Source organism: Marmota marmota, unplaced genomic scaffold (assembly GCF_001458135.2).
Source record: "Marmota marmota marmota unplaced genomic scaffold, marMar, whole genome shotgun sequence".
NCBI lineage: Eukaryota > Metazoa > Chordata > Mammalia > Rodentia > Sciuridae > Marmota > Marmota marmota.
The window spans coordinates 14,019,652-14,039,030 of NW_025999924.1; the positions used below are offsets into that span (position 1 = coordinate 14,019,652).

A 19,379-nucleotide genomic window follows, 5' to 3' on the forward strand; every position below is an offset into this window, starting at 1 on the left:
AAGGGAGAACTTCAAGCACTAATTCAGTGCTAGGAACTTCGGCAGATTTATTTAGCCCTACAATCTGTGAGATGACATACACCTGCATTTTACAGATGTAAAAAATCAAGTCACTTTTCCAAAGTCATCAAGGTATTTCAAAGGCTATAGATTTCACTTTTGGATTCATTTCCAATTTATCAGTGCCTTCCTCTAGGCTACCTAAACTAATCATCTCTTCAGAGAGCTAACCATGAGATAGTCTTTCTAAGATGATATTAATCATTTACCTTTGTTCTTCTCCTAAACTAACCATTCACATAAAGGCAACACTGAAAGTGAAGTCTAAGTGCCCAGCACTATCATTCTTCATGTGTTCACATTTAGAAATAGAAAAACTTAACAATAACCCACTTTACCTCTGCTGGATTTAATCAATGCCAGAGACACACACCTCCACACGAACCACAACATATTCAATGAGTGACAATTTTTCTCCCACAGAAGTCTCAAAAAGCCCCCTCAAATATGTCCTAGTGCCCTCATGTCATGAGTTATTTTGAAAGTTAAACTGATTTTGGAGCAGACAAGTCACTCAAGTTTCCCCTATCATGCTGACAGCCAGATATCGCTTGAAAGCTGAGGCAATAATGTGACTGCCACGAAGCAGTGCAGGTATCAGACTGCAGCAGACACACACCATGTAAACTTAAGCTGAAAACACTGTTCACAAATGCCACCTGAAAATCAACATGAGTCTGATTTTATTATTAGGTCAGAACAAGTGAAGTAGCAGCAAAAGGGTGTATCCCACAAGCCAGGTTCCACTGGTCCTCAGGCAAGGAGGAAACTCGTGCAGGAGACAATCACTCAATCCAGCAGACTCTCAGAATCTCACTTGGGCCCTAAAGTGCATTTGCTTGGTGGCATTGTTCTTCATTCCTGTCTTCAGCATCCATTTTGATTTCATCCTTTGGACATACTGCATGTCCCGCTCTCGCATAAGAGCTGCTCCTGTAGTTGGAAAGAAGTTTAAAAATGAGCGGAAGCTCAGTTATTTATGGTCAGTGTAAGCCCAATCTTTGTACAGAATGGCAAAGTTAATTTGGGAAGAATGGGCTCTTTTATACTTAAAGAAGAGATGCTATCTTGAGGTTTCCCACCAATGAGCCTAGAGGGTAAATGTGTATCCCAGCCACAGATCAGAACTTTTGTAAATACACATTTCTCTGTATTAGCTTCTTTAATTTTTATAATCTTTAAAGGATTATAGGCTCCACTGATCTAAGAGGACAAGGTGGGAGCTATAAATTGAGTCAGACAATAATTCTTTTTTTGCTAGATTCAAGTGGCCTCATGGCTCACAAGCAGCCATGATGAAGGTAACAGGTGCATATAAACACAGGGTTTAAAATGGATCTTAGGCACCAGCGCTTTCTAAGTCATCAGGAGGCAGTTCTCCCCCTGCCCTCTCCACGTGCCTCTGGCTGGACCGTTTTCCCTGAAGATGTACAGATAAGCAGCTTTATGCAGTCCACACATCAGAGTAGATTTAAATAGCATCATATTGATGAAGTTTCAAAGCTTAATAACTTCAGTGGCCAGCTTTACTATCTGAATATTCTAAGTTTTCTATGGAAAGATCATAAGAAGAGGACTGAGAGCCAACCTTACTATTTGCACACCCTGTATCACACATGCATTATGAAGGTCAATCCTCTCAACTCAAAAAGGTAGGCCCTTCCCTTAACATCCTCAGTGTATAAACAAGGAAAAAGAAGCGTAATTAAATTACTCATGTTCATCACATAAGAACTTGTAAGTACATCATATAAGTCATGGTCAACTCCACAGCCTAAACTATTTATAACCATCAAGTTATTTATAACTCAATTCTTCTGTGTAGCCTCCAGGATAATTTCAGCCTGGGATGATTACTAAGTAATTCTTTTTCTAAGTATTGTCTGTTGAAAAAGTTAATAGCGTATATAGAGTTATTATACCAGGAATATGAAGTTTTTAAGTCGTGGAGCCTTGGGCTTCACTATAACTAAGTGATAATGAAAACCCTACAACTAAGAAATCAGGCTTGTAATGACAATATAAATAGAAATGATATCACCCAAGCCCCTTCTACAAGTACAGGTTCTTGGGCTGGTCAATAACTGTAAACAGATGTACCTGTGCTGCCAGTCCACCCTAGGGCTCGGTACTGTTGGAGTACTCTGCCCACAGCCTTCTGATTTTTAGCAACTGCCACAGCTCTTGACAAGCCAAATCGCTGTTTGTAGTATCTCATCAAGGAGCGATGACCAACTCTGGCACCTGTTTTTCAAAAGAATGATATTTTTTTATTTTTTACTTATGGTTATACTTTAAAAAATTTTTAATTTGTTCTTTTTAATTATACATGATGGTAGAATGTACTTTGACATATGATACATACATGGAGTACAATTTCCCATTTTTGTGGTTATACATGATGTGGAGTTACACTGGTTGTATACTCATATATGAACATAGGAAAATTATGTCCAATTCATTCTACTATCTTTCCCATTCCCATGCCCACACCCTTCCCCAAGTCCATTCCAGTAAAACTCCACCCTTCCACACCTATTGTGAATTAGCATTCGAATATCAGAGAAAACACTGGGATTGGGTTATTTCACTTAGCATGATAGTCTTCAGTTCCTGCCATTTGCCTGCAAATGCCATGATTTCATTCTTCTTTATGGCTGAGTAATATTCCATAGTGTATATGTATCACATTTTCTTTGTCTATTCATCTTTTGAAGATCACCTACATTGGTTCTATAGTTTAGCTACTGTGAATTGAGCTGCTATAAACATTGATGTGGCTGTGTCACTACAGTATGCTGATTTTAAGTCCTTTGGGTATATGCCAAGGAGTGGGATAATTGGGTCAAATGGTGATTTCATTCCAAGTTTTCTGAGGAATCTCCATACTGCTTTCCAGAATGGTTGCATCTCTCTTTTTTAAAATAGGGATAGAACCCAGTGGCACTTAACCACTTATCCTCAGTTATTTTTAAAATTATGAGTCAGGGACTCACCAAGATGCTCAGGGCTGGCTTTGAACTTGTGACCCTCCTGCTTCAGCCTTCTGAGTTACTGGGATTATAGCATGCACCACTATACCCAACAAAGAGCAATATTTAAACACCGAGTTGGATAGTTTTTTCAAGGTAGAATTATAAAGCAAGGGCTTTCCCAAATCAATCCTTAAGATCTAGCTGGAAAATGGATATGTCAGAAGAAACAGTGTTCTAGCTACTAAATAAAGACAAAGCAGAGGAAACAAAGACAGAATGGGCTGGGCACAGTGGCACATGCCTGTAATCCCAGCAGCTCTGGAGGCTGAGACAAGAGGATTCCGAGTTCAAAGCTACCCTCAGCAAAAGCAAGGTGACAAGCAACTCAGTAAGACACTGTTTTCAAATAAAATACAAAATAGGGCTGAGGATGTGGCTCAGTGGTTGTGTGCCCCTGAGTTCAATCCCTGGTACAAAACAAAGAGAGAATGGTAAATCACTTTTCAGCAAAATTTCAGAATCTTGTACTTACAATATGCCTCCCAAGAACTCCCCATAGCAACTCCTACTAAAACAGATAAAAGGGCCCTAGAAAATAAGGACTTTTTAGCCTTTTTTTTTTTTTTTTTAATACGAAGATTAAACAGAGAACAATCCTGATAGTTAGACCTAAGAACCACAGTCAGGGTCCACAATAGAAATCCACCTTTCCCTTACCTAAATTCTCCATTGCATTCTCCAACAGAGGTAATTTTATCCCACAGGGAACATTTGGCTCTGACTGGAAACATCTTGGGTTGTTACAACTAGAGGCATGCTACTGGCATCTAGTGGGTAGATATCAGAAATACTTCCTAAACTTTTAAACACACAGGATAGCACCTGGCAATAAGTATTATTAGACCCAACTATCAATAGTACCAGGGCTTAAAATCCTATTACTTCCTAAATGATAAAAAACATTTGGTGAATCAGTTAGTGAACTAGAATTTTAAAAGATGATTAAGTTGAATTCTCTCTACAGAGAATTTTTATTTACTTAGAAAAAACTGATAAAATTCTGTGGGTCAATCAAGCTTTCAGAAACTAATTTCTAACTTTCAACAAATTTTGATGTCATTACAATATAAAATTGTATATATAAGCCCCCTCAGCAATTATAACACAGTGTGGAGGGAAAATACTATATTTCAAACGAGAACTGTTCCCGGGGCTGGGGTTGTGGCTCAGAGGTAGATCGCTCGCCTAGCAGATACAAGGCACTGGGTTCAATCCTCAACACCACATAAAAATAAATAAATAAAACAAAGGTATTGTGTCCAACTACAACTAAAAAGATTTTAAAAAAGAAAATGGAACAAATTTATTGACCACCAAAAGCTTTGGAATTTCTGTAGCTAGTCTAATAAAAAACTGAAGAAAAGATATTTACCAGAGGAACAATCCAAGATTCCTATTAAGAGAATGTTATAGCTGATGTAATAATCAAGGAGTCACCAGAGGACCAAATCCAACCAACCACCAAATAAATAAATAAGCAAACAAACAAACAAATAAATAAAGCTAAAGTAGAGATTTGTGTATAGTTTCTAAAAAAGTTTTATATTTGTGTATGTAAAACTATTTCTTTCATAATCTTTTGATTAGAAAGACCATGAACGGGATACTAAATGTAGAAGCTTGCATGTGTACAAGCTTGTATTTGTTTTTGGGATCTAGACCTTTAATTCACATTAAAAAAATGTTGTCAGGTTATTTTAAATCCCTATACCTGGCAAAACACTGGAAAATGACTGCCTTGCAACACAGACATGGAAAAGTACTTACTTGTTTTTGGTTTTATGATCATACTCAAAGAGATGACAAAAAGAACCTTCCATCTCAAAGACCTAGTCTTTGCCAATAGGAATGAAACTATTTCCCTTGAACTTGACTGTTCAGGCAGCACAAGAGTTAACAAACCTCCAAAATAACAAGAAATAAGTGAGATGTATCTGATGGAAAGAGACTCAAGCTAAAGTGGAAGCCTAACAGAAAAATCCCAGCATCATTCACTGTAATTTTCTATTTGCAATATTAGGTCAGGGTGCTCTAGTTCCAGGTTTGCATGATGATTATTCCTAAACCATTATATGATAATGCTGGTTTACATTTTTATACACCATTTGGAAATACATTCTACAGTTTCCAATAGTTGGCAGGAGAGAAGTAAAAACACAGTGTTTAGAGTTACTGATGTGTTGGTGGCAATGAGCACAGGACATTAGCACCAAGTATACTATGCTAAGAACAGCTCAACGTGAAAGCCTTCATCATGGAAAAGTATCCTTAGGGACCGTGTGACTGTCCAATTAACAACAGATAGGTTTTGTCTGATTTATGGTGAGGCATACAACCTGTCCATCTAAATTTCATGTACATTACAAAACTATCCGCTCCTTCTTAACAAATAGCCATGCAATTGACAACAACAGATACTGTAAAAGAAAACATCCCCATCTCTAGTTTTGATGATTAATAAGGCGACTAATTATGTATTTCTTATGGATTCAACAACAGTTTCATGTAGCTAGTCAGCAGCTAGAGGAATGTGTCTTTCACTCCAGCTTCCTCTAAGTGAACTGAGGAGCAAACAAAGAAATTCAAGGAACCCTGCCAGACCACAATCTGCAAAAGACATGCTAATAGTGCCCTCTACTGGATAATTTTGTCACTGGCTCTGGGATCATCAGCTTGCATTTTACGGAGAACAATCTTGAGTAACTAGATTTAAAATAATTTCCAAATTAGCTTTAAGCTAACTAACATCCATACTAACCCAGTCATATAGATGAGCATATCTGAAGAAGTTTCTGAAAGGTTATGTTCTTCAAAGAGATAAATAGGTAATTAAACAATGATGCTGCTACATTTTTACAATTTTTTTTTAGAGTGTTCCTATTTTCTTGAGCCATTTAGACCCCTCCCTTTTAAACCAATATCGAGGCACAAGAACAAACCAATGGACTGTCAGGTATCACTACAAACATGACTGACAAAAGCATGATTGGCTTTTAAAATCTGAGATGATAAAGTACAGGCAACACTAAAAGCACTATGTCAGTCCAGATGGAGAAAATTTCAGAATACAATGTTTTTTGATTTGTTGCCATTTAGACAAAACCATTATTTGTGATGAGTAGTGATTTGTATTTGCATATTCTTATTAATGGCCCTGAATCTTCTCCAGGTCACAAAACTACAATCTTTCTCAAGAAAAACACATACTCCCTCCCACACACCAAAAAAAGGGCACAGTCTAGTTAAGACTACTTGGAGTAGACAGTTTCTGGTTGTTGGCTAGGTCTTTCCTGAGCTAGTTTGCCTAAAAGTACAGTATTTTGCAATACTAGACTACCAAACCAGTTACCTCACTGCTTCTCGGACTACATCAAAGAGCAATCTGAGATTCCAAGCAAGCCAATAATTACAAAGAAATAAAGTCAATGTTATCACAGATATACAAGCATCCTGGGAATAGAGGAGACTTCTGTCACCCAATTACTGAGACTATTATCCAGTACCTTAAAATAATATGAATCAACTACTGGGCCCATATTTGTGAGTAAGGAAAAAAAGGCTTTAAAACCAAGAGAAAATGGACTTTCCGGCTAATCTCAGGTCACTTTCTTCTTTGACTATATTACACACAGGCAAAGCAATCTTCTCCAAAGACTTAGGGGGTAATGAAGACAAATAAGATTCTAAGCCCCCGTAAACTCCCTCTGCTTGCCTTTTCCTTTATTGTCATAGGCTCCAGGGAATCAACCTTGCTTTACTTTTAAAAATATCACCTCTACCCTTTCAGTCAACAAATATTTATCTGTCTTTTATGTGTCTGAGACCCTGTACTGAGATGAAAAGATGAAAGAAAATAATCTGTTCTCCAAAGTGATTGGGGGTTAGAGAAAATAACTTCCAAGGTTCTATAGCACAGCAGGGTAACTATGGTTGACAACAATTGAGTATTTCAAAATAGCCAATAGGATTTTGAATCCTCCCAGCACAAAGAAATGGTATTTTGTCTGAGGTAACAGATATGCCAATTATCCCCTTTACACATTGTTACATGTAAAATGTCTCACTGTCTTCTATAAACATGTACAATTAGTCTCTGTCCATTTAAAAAAAATACACACATATACATTTTTTAAAAGTAACCTGGGAAGACAGGCAAGCAAACCAATAATTACAAGGGAGTAAAGTCAATGTTATCACAGATATACAAGCATCCTGGGAACAAAGGAGATTTCTGTCACTCAATAAAGTGACAGTAGAGGGGTTGGGGAAGGCTTTCCAGGGAGCGGGGTGAACCCAAAGAAGATGAGTCTTAGAGGAGGAGTGGGAATACAATAGAGGCACCACCATGCAAAGATCCAGAGGAGCAAACAAATTGTAAGTGGGCATATAGAGGAAGAGCACAAGACACCTGAAGGACCAGAAGCTAGAGAAACTCAGGCAAAGGCTCTACCAGAGGAATTCCAGAAGGTAAAGTATACTGAAGTTTTAGAAAGAATGTTCTGGTATGCATGTGGAAAACAGATTACAGAAGGCCAGACAGGAAATTATAATAGTGTCACAAAGAGATAAAAAGAAAAAAATTTTAAAAAGTATTCAAAAGATATTTAGGAGTTGCCAAATCACCTGAATGTGGGAGAAAAAGAGTATCCTAAAATGATAGCCATTTTTGGCTTTGGCTAATCTAAGAAAACTCAATCACCCTAGGACATCGTGTTTTCTATATAGCTGAGGAGTTTCCATTTTTTTCAAGTTTCAAAAATTTAAAGTCCAGATGAAAACTTCTTTCAAATATGCTACATTTCTTATATATGACATGCTCACTGTGATGTATATTTTTTGCAATATAGTGTGCTAAAGTAGATGAAAAATAAAGTGAACAGTATAGTGATTCTACAACACGTCAGATACTGCTTTATAAGGATGTCTTTCTCAACTTATTTAAGGTCTGCCGTTATCATATCCTACAGTTAAGTGGAAGCTAAAAAGACACAAAGCCAAAGAGTCATGAAAAATAAATTATTAAACATAATCAATCCTTGGTATCTGGGAGGGACTGATTCCAGAATCCTACCTTCAAATACCAGACTCCAGGGATATCAGTCCCTTATATAAAATGGTACAGTACTTCCATACAACCAATACTTTAAATCATCTCTAGATTAATTTTAATACCCAAGAGGGTAAATGCTACATAAATAATTGTTATGCCATGTTGTTTAAGGAATAATGACAAGAAAAAAGCCTACACATGTTCACTACAGACAAAATTTTCTCCTCAGATATTTTTACTTCTTGGTTGACTGCAGATGCAAAAACCATTGATATAGAGAACTGACTATATTTCTTATATTCTGTATTGGTAATATATTATATACATAATATATTGCAATTAACTTCCGTATCACTATAGGAAGAATTGTATCTTCAAGACACATTCTGCCTGCCCTTTCTTTCTATTGTCACATCCTAAAGTTGCCCTTAGCCTTCAAAAGTTATGGTTCTGAATTAAGATGGCTGTCTGTACCAACACAGAAATTTTGCATATGGAAAGCAATACTACAGGGTTGCTTCTTCATCAGACACCTCCACTGGCAATGTGTTGCTCCCACCCCACCATTACTACATTCGCCAGTTAATATAGGAAAGTCAGAAATAGGCTTCACTAACTAGGTGTGTGGTTTGGGGTAAATTACTCAACCTCTCTAAGTTCCTTGAAGACTTATTGTAAAGCCTGAACACACTAATAACTGCACAGTAAATATCAGGAATTATGAGGATCTTATCATTTCTACTATTTCCTTTCCTTTTACCTCTGTGTATGCCCTCTGTAGCTTCCCCACAACACTTCCTTCTTTCCACACAATAAACAACAGTTGACACCTCTCATATTTGTAGTTACTCTTCATCTTCTCATATCTAGGATGAATTTCCACCCTGAATCCTATTTCCCAGAGAAGGCAGAATTGAAATTCCAAGCCTGCCCTACAACCAGAATACAGAAAGGCAACACAGGGAATATCAGTCAGACACATACTTGCCAAGACTACCATTTGGAAGCCTGAGTAACATAAAGACACAGTAATCAGTTCAAAGAATTAGAGTAAAAGCAATATTAGCGATAACAACAAAAGATGAACAGAATAAAAAGTGTCCACATATTTTTTAAAACCCAAAAGAAAAAAAAAAAAGAAATGCCTAATCAAAATGTTCTGAGCCATAAAAGAAATGAGCAAAAACACTGGCCCAGTTAAAACAAAAGAACCAACTTAGAGCTAGGCAGCAACCTTCTGAATTCATATGTACATGAGAATGCAAACATACACTTGAGTTTATGTTCTATTTTCTTCAGCTATGCCTCTTTCACAATCCACTGGCAGCAAGTCACTTATTTTTGACAAACACTTACCAGAAGGCAGAATCAGCTCCATAGTTTCATCGTCATATTCCAAGTTCTTTTCTGAGGGTAACTCCTCAGCCTCATTGGGGTCCTCCCCTTCCATGTGATCTGGGTAGCTGCTCCTATTAACAGCGAACAGGTGTTAATAAACAGATTACCTCAATTAAAAATAAAAATGGTATTTGCAAATATGGTCAACCTGCTAGCTATTTAAAAAACAGCTGCATGAACTGCCAGCTGAAAGGTTTTAGGGGGAAAAACAACTTGTTAGCATTTTTCAGTAGAAGTGAGCAAATGTCCTAACAGGAGAATTTTTCCTCTTATTTGTTTCTCCTTCAGAAGGTTACCAAGTAAGTGCTAAGGAAGAGGATAATACAGACTGGACATGGAGCTCTAGTCAATTTAACCACTGTAAAAACAAATTCTAGAACTGTGCTATCCAACAGAACTGTAATGTCAGAAATGTTCTATATGTGTGCGTCCTACGCAGTAGCTCTAGACGTGTGGGTTTCAAAGCACTGAAATTTAAAATGGGGTACTGTGACTGAAGAATAGATTTTTTAAATTTTTAATTTATATTCTTTAAAGTTTTTTTTAAAGATAGACACAATATCTTTTATTTATTTTTATGTGGTGCTGAGGATAGAACCCAGCACCCCACAGGTGCGAGGCAAGCGCTCTACCACTGAGCTATAACCTCAACCCTAATTTATAATTTTAATTGATTTAAATAGCCACAAGGGAACACTTAGTAATTACTGTATTGACAGTACAATTCTGGAAGAATCTCTACATTCCTAAAAATTATCATAAATTCATATTTACACATGTACATGGAAAACTCACATTAAAATATTAATAGACAGCCCAATAAAAAAATGAACAAAAGATTTAATCAGACACTTCACAAAAAGATCTCCAAACAGCCAATAAATAAATAAATAAAAACATTCTCAATTACATGTTTCATAATAAGGAAGAATTAAAATGACTACATAACTGCCAAGGGGCTAAAATAAAAAATTCTCCCTCACCAAAAGTGGAAGTACAGATAACCACTTTGGAAGACAATTTGACATCATCTTCTAAAATTAAACATAAGTATATCCTCTGGCCAGACTCCTAAATATATATCAACATATAATATGTATACTTTTGCCAAAAGACATATACCAGAATTATGCAGGGGCATTACTGATGATAGCTCCAAACTAGAAACCACTTGAATGTGCACCAGCAGTAGGTGAGGTACCGTGATGCATTCAACAGAATACTCTACAACAATTAGAACCAATAATCTACAACTGTATAAGTTAGTATGGGTGTAAGGAAGAAGGTGACCCAAAAGAGTATATTCTTTCATTTATGTAAGTACAAAAACAAGCAAAATCAACTACTCAGTTCTATGTCAGAACAGTGGTTATTCTTCAAGACTGGAGGGATACTTCCTGAAAATACACACAAGGGAAACGACAGAGTATCATTAGTGTTCTGTTTCTTGATCTGGATGCTCACTATATACAATTTCACCAAAGTGAATTATGATCTCATCTGTACACACATTAATGCACCTTCTATAAGTTTATTCTTCAATAAAAAATTTCAAGTCCAAAATAAGTTAACATTGTTTATATTTAGAGGAAGGGAGAATTATAGGCAACTGGTCATTTTTTATCTGAGTGAATCCACATAAAGAGCTTATTAAACAGTGTCAGGCAGGCAGTAAGTACTCAGTGCTGGCTTTGCATGTAAGGCTTTCTATTTACCAAGTTTTCTTTACTGAGCACAATCAACTTTTGGTTTTTTTTAAATGTAAATAAGCCACTTAATATTCATTTTTATAAAGGCTCACACCATTTCTCATTTTTAGGAATTCACACAATAAACTCTGTACAGATTCAAAAAAGCATTATTTGAATTAAAGAAAATTCACTTCTTGAACCATTTACATCAGTTATTAATTTTAATACAAATAGTCCACACAACAACCAGTAAGCAACACAACAACAAAAGCCTTTACTTTTTTTGAAGCTTAGATTCTAGAAGGAGAGAAACAATAAATAAATAATATGTAAAATGGCAGCAAAACTATTAAGAAAAATAAAGAGGATTAAAAAATATCAGGTAGGTGTTGTGATTTTATGAAAGGTGGTCATAGAAGGCCACCCTGAAAAGGTGGAATTTATGCCAAACCCTGCAGAAGTGAATGAACAAGTCATATGAATATTTCAGCAAAGGTTATAGGCAAAGACAACAGAAAGTACAAAGGAACTGAGAAACATAATTTTTGTTTTTAGAATAGCTAGGAATAGGGCTGGGTTGTGGCTCAGTGGTAGAGCACTCACCTAGCATGTGTGAGGAAGTGGGTTTGAGCCTCAGCATCACATAAAAATAAATCAACAAAACAAAAGTATTGTGTCCAGCCAGCATACATTTTGGTGTCAATGTATTCCTTTGACTCAAAAGATAGAATTCTGGTCAAAAGTTGAATATCTCCGTGTAGTATTTTCCACATTGTGGATTATCTACATCAAAATTTAAACTTAAATTTGTACTTATGCTAGCAGATATTTCAGTTATATTCAAATTAGACTATTTTCCTCCCTTTCAATCTCCCATACATCTGGTCCATTTCCTGGAATGATAAGTTGGTNAAAAAAAAAAAAAAAAAAAAAAAAAAAAGAAGAAGAAGAATAGCTAGGAATGGAACAAGCAAGAAACAGAAAACACCAAAGTGATAAGGACAGCCAAGCCACAAAAGGTTGTGTAGACCATTAAACTTTAGCTTTTGCTTTGAGTAAGACAGGAAGCCCTTGGAAGATTTTGAGGGGAATTTGATTTGACTTATACTTTAAGAGAATCCCTGTGGCTAGCTCTGAGAATAGAATGTAAGGGATGGTAAAAATGAAAGTTAGGAGACAAGCAGGCAGGGAAGTACTGCAGCAAATTCAGTGAAACCTAAGGGGGACGTGGATCCAGGTTGCAGCAGTGTAGGAAGTAAGAAGTAGTTAGATTCTGAAGGTGTGCGGGGCAGGAATGGTAAAGGAGTTAATGTAAGCATGAAATAAAACAGAAAGATGATGGCAAACTTTTTGGCTTAAGTAACTAAAAAGGACAGAGCTGTCATTTACTTAAGGAAGATCAAGTTAGCAAGCACAGCAGGAGTTTGATTTTGAATAAAGTGGAAACATCAAGGAGGGCTGGATACATAAACCTGGAGCTGAAGTGAATGCTCTAGTAGAGAGAAAAATTGGGGTGACATGAGCCTACAAGAGGTACTAAAATCTATGAGACTAGGTAGGATCCTGAATATATAAGAAGGCATGGATGGGGGGGCTAGAAAACCAACAGTGCAGCATTCTAAGCCAGCTGCTAGCTACAGCCTCTTGACTCAATCATTGGCTTTGAGCACTTTGATTAGAACAACCTAAGTCAAAAGGTAATAAACACTGCTGACAGGAAACCTGAGAGGGAGAAATACTGTCTCTTGTCTGTAAGAGGATGCTCTCCACTTTTAGCAGATATTCTGTCTTCTTGTCTGCCACCACCTCTAACCCCCTACTTATGCCCACAACTACAAAGTCCTCAATTGCAAAAGGACACATCAGGGAGAAAACATGAAGTTTAACAGAAGACGACTTTTCTGAGCTCCTGTATCACTTCAGCTATGAATGGTTGGTATGATGATTATATATGCCTGCTTCTCTCCTTTACTACATTGGAGGAATTCTGACAATAAAATCTTAGTTTTTCATGAGCACCTAACATCCATTTGTTGCATGATGTAAGAACTACTTGAGATTTCAGTTAGGGTTAAACCATCAATGGGATAATCTCACCACCAAATACCATGATCTAGTATTATGATCATCCTAGTTTAGCAACCATCTCAACTCCTTTAGGAGACAGCTTGATTCAAGGTCCCTCGAGGAATGAAACCTAATTTCTTCACCTCTGTTCACAAGGTAATTGGCAAAACTGAACTCCTGATCATTTAACTACAAAGAACAAAAACAAGTGAGACAAACTACAGTTTGTGCCTGAAATCTTAATCTTCTCTTTCCTAAATGTGCTAAACTGAGTTTCTTAACCTATACAGAGGTGCTACAAGAGTTATTATGAATATACATATATATAATGAATATATTGAGCGGTGCTGCATCCCAGCAGCTCAGGAAGCTGAGGCAGGAGAATCACAAAGTCAAAGCCAGCCTCAGCAATTCAGCAAGGCCCTAAGCAACTTAAAGAGCCCCCGTTTCTAAATAAAATAGAAAGAGGGCTGAGAGGTTAAGCACCACTGGGTTCCATCCCTGGTGCTGGGGGTGGGGGAAGAATATATTGTTGAATACCACCTCAATTCACTTCACATTATGAACTCCTAGACTTACCTAAAATCATAGAAGTCTGCAAATTCCAAAGCAGCATCACCATCTGTGAAAAGCTTACAGTGGCTTTTGTCGTTCATATGTGCCTGTACAGCTTCTGTGGAGTAGAAGGATTTCCCTTTCTCATTGCACCACAAGCAAATCTTCCCAACACCAACTTTCTCTCCTGGTTAAATAATTTGAGGAAAAAAAATATGAAAGCAGTTTTTTGCAGCCAGATTAAATCTCAACATTTATTTCCACAACTCAAAAACAAAAACAAAACAAAAAAACCGCATTCATTTCTAATTTTCACTAAATAATTAAATCAAAGATTGATGAGAAACATAAAACTGATATTCCCTTGAGAACTGCCCACCCCAATAACATGGTATTTCCTCATTAAAAGGAAAACTATTATACTTACCTAAATATTTTATCAGACCCTTAAGGTCTGAAAGATACTCTATATCAGGAATAAAAAAGCTGTGGACTTTAGTCATATGAGCCACATTCTTCATGAGGGAACTTGAATGATGGGGACAAAATAAGCAGTCCGTTACTGGGATGGCACCTAGGGGTGGGCTATGCCCAGCTTCTTCCTCATCTGCATCCTGCTCCTCCGTGTCATCCATCACTTCAGTATCCTCACATTCCAATTCTTCATCAGAATCAATATCTTCCCAATCTTCAAGCCAGAGTTTTGATAAACAAAGTTAACTTTAAAGAGTAGTAACCACAATCAAAGACACCACAATGATTCACACAAAGAGGAATACCTATGTTTGGGGAGACAGAATGGCAACTGCATCCCCCTGAAAAAAAAAAAAATCCTTTTTCAAGACCTCAATTTTAACTATTTATTTACCACAGACAAATTTGTATGGGTAAGACACTTGTTAATCTTGCTTTCCAGTATATGGTAATATCCCTGAATTAGTGTCACACTTCTTTCCTATGTCTGTGGTTTCATTTGGCTGATATTCTTATTCAGTACTATAACAACATCTAGGATTTCACAAGAGCACTACAGTGCCATGCATGTGGTGGTGGTATGGTGGTATTGTGCTACAAATTGCTGCTGTCCTTTGAATGTATGTGCTCTTTCATGTTTAAACTGAATCACCACAGTTACAGTACTAAGAGGTGGGGACTTTATGGATCAGTGTCCTAATAAAGGGGGTGAGGGAAGGAGGACAGTAGCTTTTTTTTTTTTTTTTTTTTTTTGGCCTTTTGCTCTTTCTGCTATAGGAGGACACAATCCTTATCTTCGGCCTTTTCTATCATTTGAGTAAATCACGAGCAAACTCCCTTATGGAAGGCCCTGCCAATGCCTTGATTTTACACTTCCCAGCCTCCAAAACTATGGGAAAATAAATGATACTGTTTATAAACTTCCATCCAAGTCTCAGGTATTTGCTATGGAGACACAAATGAATTAAGTCACTAAGACATACATTAACAATGTTAACAGGACTAGGCATGAGGGAAGGAGAGACCAAATAGTTCATGAAGCTCAAGCTCCACACCAGTTTTGCTAGTTGATTGGGAACCCCTCGTTCAGTTCTAATCAACAAATCTAAGTGAAAAACCATTAGAACCATGAAGTCCAATAGAATAATCGATTTTACAGCAGCCAGTGTGACAATAACGTGTCTTTCTATGCGTATGTGAAAAACTTATCCGAAACAGAGAACGCGTCAATTCATCCTACAGATATTTACTAAACATCTATTCCTCTTCCAGGTGAAGTTTTAGGCCCTGGATGTACAGCAGTGAACCAAACAGAGAAAACTCCTTGTGAGGACGCTGGCCACAGAAGGCACTTCAGAAATCTAATGATCATTTTCACACACCCACACACACATATCCACACACCCCTTAAGTATAAACTTGGAAACTTAAGGGAAGCCAACTTCCTCTGGTCCTCCGCCCCCAGACAAGGCCATTACCTTCTCCATCCAGGTCCTCCTCCTCCTCTTCCTCCTCCTCACTCTCTCCGCCCTGCTGCTTGGCCAGTTTCTTCGCCTGCTGTTCAAACCACTGGAGCCGGGGCGGTTTCTCTGCCGGGTCTCGGTCGTGAGTTCCACGTCCACCCGCAGCGACGGCCGCCGCACTCCGGAACTCCTCTGTGGACACCTTCTTGGGAGACGTGGACGGCTGGGCCTTGATGGCCTGCTGGATGGCCGCGTTCATGGCGTCCTTGTCCACACTGTCCACGTCTAGCCCCTTCTCCAGGTTCTTCTCGTTCATCATTTCCACTTTCCGATTCACAGCCTGCACCGCCTTCTTCTCCAGCTCCACATGCCGCCTGGACTTGAGGTGATTTTCGTAGGCGTTGAAGGAGGCGAATTTCTTACTGCAGACAGTGCAGTAGGTGGCCGTGCCCTTGCTCTCCTCCTCTGCCACGGCCCGCTGCGCCCGCACTCGCTCCTGGAAGCCTTCGGCGGTGACCGGAGCCATGTTGGCCACTTTTCGCCGCAGGTTGTAGCGGTGCCAGTCCGTTTTGTAGTGGGCCCGCTGCATCTCCGCGTCGCGGAACGCCACCCGGCAGGTGATGCAGGTGTATGTCGCCATGGCCAGGCGAGAAACAAGAGGCGACCTAGCCAAGAATCTAACGATTAGCGTTCCGGTCCCACAGTCCGCTAGCGATTAGCTTTACGCAGAGCTAGGAAGGCAGACTCGGCGCTCCAACTTCCTGCTTCTCACTGAGGGAACTTCCGGTACACGCCGGAAGATATTCACACCTGGAAGGGAAATCCCGCCTCTTGGCCTGGGGCCACGCCCCGGAAGGCGAGGGAAGTTCGTGGCTGACCAGCTCCTGGATCCACTCAGCCAGCGGAGGGCGGGGTGGGTGTTGATTGTGAGGTACCGCGTCCTCTCTGTTACCTTCCTCCGCGGTTGTGCGGTGATGTGTGACGTGGTCCGGGCGATGGCTATAATAGAGGGTGATGTGGGTGCCCGGGGCTGCTCCCGGTCCTGGGAACCCTCGAGGAAGGTCCCGCCGGCGAAAGGAGGTCGGGGGTCCTCGACACCCGCATGCTTTGCCCACGAGCCGGGTGAATGCAGGTGGCGAAAGCGGGAAACGCCCTCTGGGACCGCACCCCAGCCCGTCCCGCTGGACTGATTCACCAAGTGACCCGAGAGTTCAGCCCCGAGCCTCGTCTTAGGGCGAGGGAAGAGCGCAGGCGAAGCTCTTAAATGAATAAACGTTTTCCTGCGAGGTGCCCAAAGCACAGCCAAACCACTGTCCAATGGAAATATAATCCAAGCCACATCTGTAATGTTAAATCTGTGTCCGTATTATTAAAAAAGTAAAAATGGGTGAAATCGCTGTTAGTGATATAGTTTGTTCTTAAGTTTTCAGTAGAAAATATTTTAAAAGATAATTTACGTTCTTTTCTTGGTATTAAATCTTGGAAATCTTGTATCTTGCAACCATAGCTCATCTCTAGACTAGCCCCATTTCATGTGGTCAGTTGCTTATGTACCTTCACATATATATATGCACGGTTTTATAGGAAAACATGAACTTTAAAAACTTGGGGAAGTTCATAGGTTTATCTACACAATTGAGTAGAACCAGAGTCAGATTTTTTTCAGAATCCAAGCTGCCAATAGCACCAAGAGAAGACACGTTGTTAAAATATAGGCCAGATTGTGGAGCTCTTTGCTCAAAATCCTTCAAACACCTATCTTTGTGTTCTAGGTCCTACAAGATCTGCTACCAGGAGGACCCCTACTTCTGATCTATTCAACCTTCTCTACCTTGCTCAACCTACTTTGGTCACAGTGACACTTGATGTTATTCTAACAAGCTAAGCAAGCGTCTTTTGTTGGTATTGTTCTAGAACTCCTGTTATTCTGCTCTGATCTTCTTGCTCACATTATAAATCTTGAAATAGACTTTCTCTGAAATTAGGGCAACCTCCTGTTAACTTGTTTTTCTGCATTCTGTTTTTCCTCATTTCAAGAATAGAGGCTGAGGGGCTGGTCCCCCTGGCCTGACAGATTCCCAGTAAATTAAAACTGATATAGTCTCTGGCTAAACATAACCTAGCTAAATCTGCATATGTATATTTTCTGCCTTTAGTCTGTTTGCCTTTTTTTAAGAATATTTTTGGTTATAGGTGGACACAAAACCATTATTTATTTTTTATGTGGTGCTGAGGATTAAATTTAGTGCCTCACACATGCAAAGCAAGTATTCCACCACTGAGCTACAACCCCCAGCCCTTGTCTCCTCTTTTGAAAGCTTTCCTTGAGCCAGGCACTATGGCCTATGCCTGTAATCCCAGCAGCTCAGGAGATTTAGGCAGGAGGATTGCAAGTTCAAAATCAGCCTCAGCAACTTAGTAAGGCCCTAAGCAACTTAGTGAGACCCTGTCTCAAAATAAAAAAACGTAGGGAGCAGGGAGGCTTGGGATGTGGCTCAGCAGTAAAGTGCCTTGGGTTCAATCCCTGGTACCAAAAAGAAAAAAATAAGATTTCCTTGTCCTTGAGTTCCCTGGATGATTTGAGGCAAAAACCAAAAACAGATCTCCTCCATAATCCTTCAAAGTTGGCTTCAAATAACCATTTTCCTGCCAACTTGACCCTATAATATTTGTGGAGTCTTGTGAGTACTAAAAAGCCTAACCTCTTACTCGCCCTACTGCATGTAGTAACAATCTGAGTATCTTCAGAAGAGAGGCTTATCTAAATGCTTTGTCAAAAATAGTGCCCACCTCTATTCTAAGTCCTTACCAGAATAAAAGTTCTCTATGATACTATTTGGTTATGTATTACTTTGTATTGAATTACTCCAAAATTCAGCATCAAATTTCTGCAAATCTTGATATGAGTGGCTTAGCTGGGTAGTTCTGACTCCATCTTATGAGGTTGCAGTGAACCTGCTGCCAGGGCTAAAGCCACCTGAAGGTTTAGTATTTGTCTGTGGCTGATGGAGTCCCATCAAGAATGGTTCACTTACATACTTGATAGCAAGAGATTTTGGTTTCTCACCAAGAGGAAGACCTAGGTCAACTTGAGTACGGTATCCCCTTAGCACAGAGTAGAGTCACAAAGTCTTTTTTGTGACCTGGCCTTGGTCACACACAGTTATTCCATAAGGTGCAATTATGCAGGTCAGCTCTATTGAATGTGAGAGGGAACTACAGCAGGGAATGGATACCAGAGGAGTGGGGCAAGATGGCCTTTCAGGACCATTTTCAGAGATAGGCTACCACTCAATTATTATCACTGATTTTCCAGTTTTAGCAAACATAACCTAGCTATTTTATCTTTATTTTGTTAAATTAGAGAAACAGAGTTGTTAGGTGAACTTTCCAGAGCCCCAAAGCCAGTGGGGCTAGTTTAGAACCTTACACATTGTGCCCAATTAACTGAAATAATAGGTATTTTTTTGTCGCATTTCCATACATTTATTCCACAGGTATTTATTGGACTATGAGGCCACTATAGTGCTAGACCCATCATAAGAACGTCACAGAATTTTCTTGTAAACTTACTGATTGCCTTTGT

At 39.0% G+C, this 19,379-nt stretch overlaps 1 protein-coding gene across 1 annotated transcript; it reads right to left on the reverse strand.

Moving 5' to 3' along the window:
* Window positions 1-726: 726 nt before the first annotated feature.
* Znf622 (zinc finger protein 622) lies at window positions 727-16,577 on the reverse strand. Its single transcript, XM_015497351.2, has 6 exons — window positions 15,809-16,577; window positions 14,284-14,544; window positions 13,881-14,043; window positions 9,502-9,614; window positions 2,161-2,304; window positions 727-993 (listed from the first exon to the last, which is right to left on the reverse strand). The coding sequence occupies exons 1-6, from the start codon at window positions 16,431-16,433 to the stop codon at window positions 866-868; spliced, it is 1,434 nt and encodes a 477-aa protein (XP_015352837.1). The 5' UTR covers window positions 16,434-16,577; the 3' UTR covers window positions 727-865.
* Window positions 16,578-19,379: the final 2,802 nt, after the last annotated feature.